This window comes from Heptranchias perlo, chromosome 33 (assembly GCF_035084215.1).
Source record: "Heptranchias perlo isolate sHepPer1 chromosome 33, sHepPer1.hap1, whole genome shotgun sequence".
Taxonomy (NCBI): Eukaryota; Metazoa; Chordata; class Chondrichthyes; order Hexanchiformes; family Hexanchidae; genus Heptranchias; species Heptranchias perlo.
Window position 1 is genome coordinate 800,870 of NC_090357.1, and position 8,886 is coordinate 809,755.

General features: G+C 49.3%; 1 protein-coding gene across 1 annotated transcript; it reads left to right on the top strand.

Moving 5' to 3' along the window:
- Positions 1–272: 272 nt before the first annotated feature.
- LOC137301238 (apolipoprotein A-IV-like) lies at positions 273–3,264 on the top strand. Its single transcript, XM_067970700.1, has 4 exons — positions 273–364; positions 880–983; positions 1,458–1,584; positions 2,271–3,264. The coding sequence occupies exons 1-4, from the start codon at positions 273–275 to the stop codon at positions 3,190–3,192; spliced, it is 1,245 nt and encodes a 414-aa protein (XP_067826801.1). The 3' UTR covers positions 3,193–3,264.
- Positions 3,265–8,886: the final 5,622 nt, after the last annotated feature.

Below are 8,886 nucleotides of genomic sequence, written 5' to 3' on the forward strand. Positions count from 1 at the left end.
CCCTGCAAATTTCTCCTTTTCAAGTATTTTACCAATTCCCTTTTGAAAGTTATTATTGAATCTGCTTCCACCGCCCTTTCAGGCAGCGCATTCCAGATCATCAAAACTCGCTGCGTAAAAAAATTCTCCTCATCTCCCCCCTGGTTCTTTTGCCAATTAGTTAAATCTGTGTCCTCTGGTTACCGACCCTCCTGCCACTGGAAACAGTTGCTCCCTATTTACTCGCTCAAAACCCCTCAGAATAAGTGCTTAGAAGATGAGAAACATTACAGATGTTATCAAACTATGACTTTTGTACCAGGAGGGGAATCGCGGTGGAGTTTGAGCCACATTTGAGGAAACACATCACCGCTGACAGTAACAGGTTTGTTGGAAGTTCCACGTTCTCTGTGCAGCAGAGAAAGTCCATGTTCTGAGCCCGAACAAAGCTGCTCCTTATCAGCCGCTGATAAGATGCCCTCATATACAGCGAGGGCCTGTAGGGCTGAGACACAGAGCTCCAGGAGCAGCACAGCCGAGACAGGTAAGAGGAGCTGAGTGTAACAGCTGCACCTCACACTGCTACAACCCGGGGAACACACAGTGTTTACACACTTACCCAGGGACCCGCTCAGACGGTGCTCTCTGTGTAAGGTCGCAGTGTCTCAGACAACTGGTGGAAGCTCACACCTGATATAAAGAATACTGGTTTATATTTACAGTCAGGTGACAGTTTATAATTGTGTGAGGTTCAGAGAGAGACTTTAATAATCAGAATGTCCTGTAAATAAATGCAACAGATTTTCAGCAGGAAGCAAGTTCCACACGGAATGCAATAACAGACCATGAAAGATTTTGTGATTGAAATCTCAGACTAACCCGGATTTTTTGCCTTTTCAGAGATTGGTTGAGAAAACAGAAATTGTATTCAATTCGCCAGTTTGAGAAATCCACCATGTTTCCCAAGGCAATCCTTGTGTTCGTAGCTGCCATCATGGTCTCAGGTAGGTCTTCCATACTTCCCTGGGTTATTGGACTGCTTGTTTTGTGCTGTTGGTTTTTGCTGCCTGTCTGAGCATGAATGGCATTTTATGGACATCAGACACACGATCTTCATGCCCTCTGTTTGGACCAGTTCTAAGCTCGGGTCTCGAGGTAAGAGACCTGTGCGTAGCCTGTTCTACCACTCAGCGTCTCATTGTGGAGAGACGGCTTCATCCCCTCTGTCTGGGCTTGTTTTAAACTCTGGTCCCAGATGTTCAAAGACAAAGGGATTTTACTCATTGGACCATCCCGAACCGGTCTCCAGAGAGGAGGCAACTGATCCATCTTTTTACTCCCTGATGGACGTTCCCCAGACAGGATATGGTGAAGTCAATGAATCATCACAAGCTGCTTGTCTGTGAAATGAACAGTAATTCAGTGAATGTTCTTCTCGTGTTCCCGCTCTGATCCTCTGGTTTCCTTCCTCCCTATAGGCTCCCAGGCTGAGTTCAATGGAGGTCAGGTTCGAGATGCATTCTGGGATTACATCAGCCAATTGACCAATGACGCCAAGGACAGTGTGGATCAGATCCAGCGCTCCGAAATCGGACAACGGCTCAAGTGAGTACCGGGAGTGAGGTGGGGCCATCGGTACAGATCAGCCTCCTGGGACACAGCGAGAAATGGCCGTCCAGTAAAAACATCGAAGGAAGAAACGTCATTGAAAACTTGGCCAGTTAATTCCCACTGCCATGGGGTCGGGATAGAGACAGAATGGAATCACACTTTGCGGAGTCCTTGAACTGAATCGGGGGAGGGGGCATTGAGTGGGAGGCGAGAGAGTCAGAGGGAACCATCACCTCACGGTCAACCAATGGCCAGCTGATTGAGAGTGACCCGCGAGCCAATGGGCAGTGGCCTATTCAGCTTCAAACAAGGGGATCAAAAATTACAGAAAAGGAGGGAATGACATCATCAAAAAATGTCCATCGGTGTAAAATGGACGTCTTTCGATGGTGTTTGATAAACCCATTCCTGCCACTACAGACCAATATTACTCTGGCGTTACACAATCCAACTCGGATGGCAGGAACTCGCTCAGTGGGATGGTTGGTTTTGTGGTCCCACGTCAATTATTTTCCTGATAAACCACTGTCCTCATCATTTCTGGTCTCCCTGTCCTCCACTGTGTTCTGTTCCTGAACCATTCTTAGCCAAGAGTCCATTGGCCAAAAAGCTCTCAAACAAAATGATTTTTTCCTATTCCATCTATGTAATAAATCACCTTTTCTTGTTTGCTTTTCCAGTTATCTTATAAAGGATAACCTGCAGAACGTCAATGGATACGCTGAGGATCTCCAACAGAGGCTGACTCCCATCGCAGACGACCTTCGTGTAAAGATGACAGTAGATGCTGAGAATCTCCGCCAGCAGATCAGGCAGGAGCTGGAACACCTGAGGGTGAAGCTTTCTCCTTTTGCTGATGGAGTTCACCAGAAGATCAGCAGGAACATTGAAGAATTTCATCAGAAGCTGACACCTTACGCTGAAGAGCTCCGCCACCAGCTGAACACCAACGCTGAGGAACTCCGCCAGAGGTTGACTCCCTACACCAAAGAGCTTCAGGCTAAACTGGAAGACAACGCAGAGAACCTGAGGGAAGTTCTGACTCCATACGCTGAACAACTCCAGCAGAAGATCACTGAGAATGTGGACAAGCTCAGGCAGAAGGTGACGGCCGATGCTGAGGAATTCCGCACCAGGTTTGATGAGAAAGTCCAGGAGCTTCGCAATACCATGGCTCCCTATGCCAAAGATATCCAGGCCAAGATGAACCAACAGATTGGTGAAATGACCCAGAAGGTTGTGCCATACGCTCAGGAGCTACAGGGAAAGGTCAACGAGACTGTGGAGGTTCTGAAGCAAAGGCTGGTCCCTTACGTCGCAGAACTGAAAGAAAAGCTCAACGAGAACATGGGAAGCATGAACCAAAATCTGGCCCCATACATTGACGATCTCAACAGCAACGTCAACCAGAGAATCGAGGAGTTCCATCAGAACATTGCTCCCTACTCTGAACAGCTGAACAAGGTGATCAGCCAGAATGTGGAGGAGATGCGAGAGAGGCTTGTCCCGTATGCAGACAGCATCCAGCGGGATCTGGAGATCCAACTCACCACCTTGTGGGACAACTTCCGCCAGAACCTTGGAGAAATAAATGAGGATTAGAAAGTTATTCGGCCAAACTGTGACTCAGGATTGTGGAGCCCTCTCGGAGCACAGAGCATTGTGTCTTTGTTTATAACGATCTTCAATGTATTTATTTGTTGTAGAAAGGAATGGATTTAAAATCACTGATTGAAATCCCAGAGCGTGGACTGTAAATGTGGAGAAGAAATCTTTAAATGACTTTCGAACTGATAACGTTTCCGTGTTTTATTTCATCGTTTGCAAAGTGTCAGTCAGTAAATGTCCAGTTTGTTTAATTATCTTATTCCACTGGCACAGATTGCTGAATTTGGAGGGTGGAAGGTTTCAGCTGATAGAATCCCCATGGGTTCTGTTACTGCCTATTCTTGGTCAATGAAACAAGACTCACTTCACGCACTGGACACAAGACCCCTCCCCTCACGGGCTGGTCCCTCTCTCCCCCCAGCCCTCTGCCTGTCACTAGTGATAATGATGGTGTTGGACGAGCTCCCAGTGTGACTCTGACTTGAAACTGGGTTTCTAACAAGTATTTCCACTGACTGTTTCCAATTCTCCAACTTCCCACCAGCACGGCCTCAATATCTTATTTTCTCCTCATTTTCTGATTTACTTTCTTTGATCAGAAGTTTCCTTGCAGTTTGCCTTTTGCATCATATATTAAAAATCTATTATTAAATAAATTGGAGACAATAATCTGGGACAAAATTAATTGACACTTGGAAAAATATGGGTTAATGAAAGTCAGCATGGATTTGTTAAAGGCAAATCGTGTTTGACTAACACTGGGTTACATCGAGTCTACAGCTCAGAAACAGGCCATTCGGCCCAACAGGTCCATGCCGGTGTTTATGCTCCACACGAGTCTCCTCCCTCCCTACTTCATCTCACCCTATCAGCATATCCTTCTATTCCTTTCTCCCTCATGTGTTTATCGAGCTTCCCCTTAAATCCATCCACACTATTCACCTCAACTGCTCCTTGTGGGAGCGAGTTCCACATTCTCACCACTCTCTGGGGAAAGAAGTTTCTCCTGAATTCCCTATTGGATTTATTAGTGACTATCTTATATTTATGAATTCTAGTTTTGGACCCCCCCACAAGTGAAAACATCTTCTCTACGTCTACCCCATCAAACCCTTTCATAATCTTAAAGACCTCGATCAGGTCACCCCTCAGCCTTCTCTTTTCTAGAGAAAAGAGCCCCAGCCTGTTCAGCCTTTCCCGACAGTTATAACTATTCAGTTCTGATATTATTCTTGTGAATGGGACTAATTGGATAGCTTTGAATGAGCCGGCACAGGCACGATGGGCCGAATGGCCTCCTCCTGTTCTGTATGAGTCAATGATTCTGTTCTATCTCACAAATATTACACACATCAGAGGCGTGACATTGCAAAGCAGTGAAGTGACTCACTGATTGAAATATTTCAGGCTTTGTGTTTGTGTCTTTAGGCAGTGAGGCTGTTTCTGCTCAGAATTGGAGTCAGGCTCAAACCAATCTCAGGTTATTTTCACTCTGTTACCCTGCCGTTACTCTGAACTTCATTGGCTGGGAAGCGCCTTGGGACGTCCTGAGGTTGTGAAAGGCACTATATAAATGCAAGTCTCTCTTTCTATACTGTGCAACTGGTTTCCACTTCATTGTAACACGAAAGTGACGATAGAATTGATCCAATTCCAGAGCGTGGCAGTATAACTCCAGTCCCTGTCCAGCTAGACCTCCAGATACTTTATCATTTTAATTTTTTTAATTATTATTTGTTCTCGGGAGGTGGGCGTCGCTGGCAAGGCCACATTTATTGCCCATCACTTGCCCTAATAAAAACAGGAAATGCTGGAGAAGGTCAGCAGGTCAGGCAGCATCTGTGGAGAGAGAAACAGAGGTAACTGGAAGATGTTAAAGAGTTAAAGTTTTTAAGCAAGTACAGAGCCAGGGAAAGGGGGGGAAGGCGAGGAAAGAACAAAAGGAAAGGTCTGTGATAGGGCGGAGGGCACGAGAGATTAAATAGAACTGAGGATCAGGACAACTCTGAAATAGAGTGAGTCGGTGCTGCTGTGATAGGCTGGTGTCCAGAGTGGAATTGCTCTTCAAGGGCCGCCCACAGCCCATGACTGTGGTGGCTGTAGATCATACTCTGTAGCTACTGGTCTCAGCCATCGAGCCCATTACAACTGCTGCCTTAGAGAGAGGGAGGGAGGCTCTCAATCACAGGGGGTGGGTTCAGTGATATGAGATAATCTCTGAGAAACAGTCATCGTCCAATATAACAAATAACAAGTTGATTCAAACCAACTCTATTGAGCAAATAATCAGAGCAAATTCACAACTCTGTTTATTGCTTTCAAATGCTGTCCTTCTCCATCTGTATCTCCCCCATCTGTATCTCCCCCAACTGTATCTCCCCCATCTGTATCTCCCGTAACTGTCCCTCCCTCAACTGTCTCTCCCTCAACTGTCTCTCCCTCAACTGTATCTCCCCCAACTGCATCTCCCCCATCTCTATCTCCCCCATCTGTATCTCCCCCATCTGTATCTCCCCCATCTGTATCTCCCCCATCTGTATCTCCCCCATCTGTACAAACTTTTTCCCTTTCTAATTGGATCTTAAACTTTATCATATTATGATCACTACTCCCAAGGTGCTCCCCCGCCCTGATCGATTTAATTACATGTGACTAGATCCAGCAACCTCTCTCCACCTATAGGCATGGGGTTAGATGGAGTAGGGAGGGAGGAGGCGAGGGTGGGGCCTAAATGCCGGCATTGGCCAGTTGGGCCGAATGGCCTGTTTCTGTACTGTAGATTCGATGTAATTCTGTGTAACACACTGCTCGCAGAGGGAGTCCGCACACATTTAGGAATTCCATCCCTCTTTCTCCATTTGCTCCCTCCCGGCTCCAATCAATGAGTGGGTAATTAAAATCGCCACCCAGGATAATTTTGTTATTTCTGCTAATTTTCCTGATCTATCGACAGATTTCCACGTTTGTTTCCCTCCCACAGTTAGAGGGTCTGTCGTACCCCAGTAATGTAACAATCCCTTTTTATCTCTGATCTCTAACCACAGTAACCCTGTGTGAATCTCCTTTTTATGTACCTCGGCCCTCTCTACAATGTGTATTCGCTCCTGCACCAATATCGTCTCCTCCTCCTTCCTTATCTATTTGGTGTCACTCTTACCCCTCAGTCAGAAGGTCATAAGTTCAAGGCTCCACTCCAGAGACGAGAGCCCCATAACCCAGGCCGACATTCCAGTGCAGTGCTGAGGGAGTGCCGCACTGTCAGAGGGTCAGTGCTGAGGGAGTGCTGCCCTGTCGGAGGGTCAGTACTGAGGGAGTGCTGCCCTGTCGGAGGGTCAGTACTGAGGGAGCGCCGCACTGTCGGAGGGTCAGTACTGAGGGAGTGCTGCCCTGTCGGAGGGTCAGTACTGAGGGAGCGCCGCACTGTCGGAGGGTCAGTACAGAGGGAGCGCTGCACTGTCGGAGGGTCAGTGCTGAGGGAGCGCTGCACTGTCGGAGGGTCAGTGCTGAGGGAGTGCTGCACTGTCGGAGGGTCAGTACTGAGGGAGTGCTGCCCTGTCGGAGGGTCAGTACTGAGGGAGCGCCGCACTGTCGGAGGGTCAGTACTGAGGGAGTGCTGCCCTGTCGGAGGGTCAGTACTGAGGGAGCGCCGCACTGTCGGAGGGTCAGTACAGAGGGAGCGCTGCACTGTCGGAGGGTCAGTGCTGAGGGAGCGCTGCACTGTCGGAGGGTCAGTGCTGAGGGAGTGCTGCACTGTCGGAGGGTCAGTACGGAGGGAGTGCTGCCCTGTCGGAGGGTCAGTGCTGAGGGAGTGCTGCCCTGTCGGAGGGTCAGTGCTGAGGGAGTGCTGCACTGTCGGAGGGTCAGTACTGAGGGAGCACTGCACTGTCGGAGGGTCAGTACGGAGGGAGTGCTGCCCTGTCGGAGGGTCAGTGCTGAGGGAGTGCTGCACTGTCGGAGGGTCAGTGCTGAGGGAGTGCTGCACTGTCGGAGGGTCAGTACGGAGGGAGTGCTGCCCTGTCGGAGGGTCAGTGCTGAGGGAGTGCTGCACTGTCGGAGGGTCAGTGCTGAGGGAGTGCTGCACTGTCAGAGGGTCAGTACTGAGGGAGTGCTGCCCTGTCGGAGGGTCAGTACTGAGGGAGCGCTGCACTGTCCGAGGGTCAGTATTGAGGGAGTGCTGCACTGTCGGAGGGTCAGTACTGAGGGAGCGCCGCACTGTCAGAGAGGAGAGTGGGAGGGGAAGGGAGGGGGGAGGGGGAGTTTTTTTATTATTCGTTCATGGGATGTGGGCGTCGCTGGCGAGGCCGGCATTTATTGCCCATCCCTAATTTCCCTCGAGAAGGTGGTGGTGAGCCGCCTTCTTGAACCGCTGCAGTCCGTGTGGTGAAGGTTCTCCCACAGTGCTGTTAGGAAGGGAGTTCCAGGATTTTGACCCAGCGACAATGAAGGAACGGCGATATATTTCCAAGTCGGGATGGTGTGTGACTTGGAGGGGAACGTGCAGGTGGTGTTGTTCCCATGTGCCTGCTGCCCTTGTCCTTCTAGGTGGTAGAGGTCGCGGGTTTGGGAGGTGCTGTCGAAGAAGCCTTGGCGAGTTGCTGCAGTGCATCCTGTGGATGGTACACACTGCAGCCACAGTGCACCGGTGGTGAAGGGAGTGAATGTTTAGGGTGGTGGATGGGGTGCCAATCAAGCAGGCTGCTTTGTCCTGGATAGTGTCGAGCTTCTTGAGTGTTGTTGGAGCTGCATTCATCCAGGCAAGTGGAGAGTATTCCATCACACTCCTGACTTGTGCCTTGTAGATGGTGGAAAGGCTTTGGGGAGTCAGGAGGTGAGTCACTCGCTGCAGAATACCCAGCCTCTGACCTGCTCTTGTAGCCATAGTATTTATATGGCTGGTCCAGTTAAGTTTCTGGTCAATGGTGACCCCCAGGATGTTGATGGTGGGGGATTCGACGATGGTAATGCCGTTGAATGTCAAGGGGAGGTGATTAGACTCTCTCTTGTTGGAGATGGTCATTGCCTGGCATTTGTCTAACGCGAATGTTACTTGCCACTTATGAGCCCAAGCCTGGATGTTGTCCAGGTCTTGCTGCATGCAGGCTCGGACTGCTTCATTATTTGAGGGGTTGCGAATGGAACTGAACACTGTGCAGTCATCAGCGAACATCCCCATTTCTGACCTTATGATGGAGGGAAGGTCATTGATGAAGCAGCTGAAGATGGTTGGGCCTAGGACACTGCCCTGAGGAACTCCTGCAGCAATGTCCTGGGGCTGAGATGATTGGCCTCCAACAACCACTACCATCTTCCTTTGTGCGAGGTATGACTCCAGCCACTGGAGAGTTTTCCCCCTGATTCCCATTGACTTTAATTTGACTAGGGCTCCTTGGTGCCACACTCGGTCAAATGCTGCCTTGATGTCAAGGGCAGTCACTCTCACCTCACCTCTGGAATTCAGCTTTTTTGTCCATTTTTGGACCAAGGCTGTAATGAGGTCTGGAGCCGAGTGGTCCTGGCGGAACCCAAACTGAGCATCGGTGAGCAGGTTATTGGTGAGTAAGTGCCGCTTGATAGCACTGTCGATGACACCTTCCATCACTTTGCTGATGATTGAGAGTAGACTGATGGGGCGGTAATTGGCCGGATTGGATTTGTCCTGCTTTTTGTGGACAGGACATACCTGGGCAA

Coding starts and splice junctions, on each gene's coding strand:
- LOC137301238 (XM_067970700.1), top strand. CDS start 273: ATGTTATCAAACTATGACTTTTGTACCAGGAGGGGAATCGCGGTGGAG. Junction 365..879: donor ATCACCGCTGACAGTAACAG/GTTTGTTGGAAG, acceptor TTGCCTTTTCAG/AGATTGGTTGAGAAAACAGA. Junction 984..1,457: donor AGCTGCCATCATGGTCTCAG/GTAGGTCTTCCA, acceptor TCCTCCCTATAG/GCTCCCAGGCTGAGTTCAAT.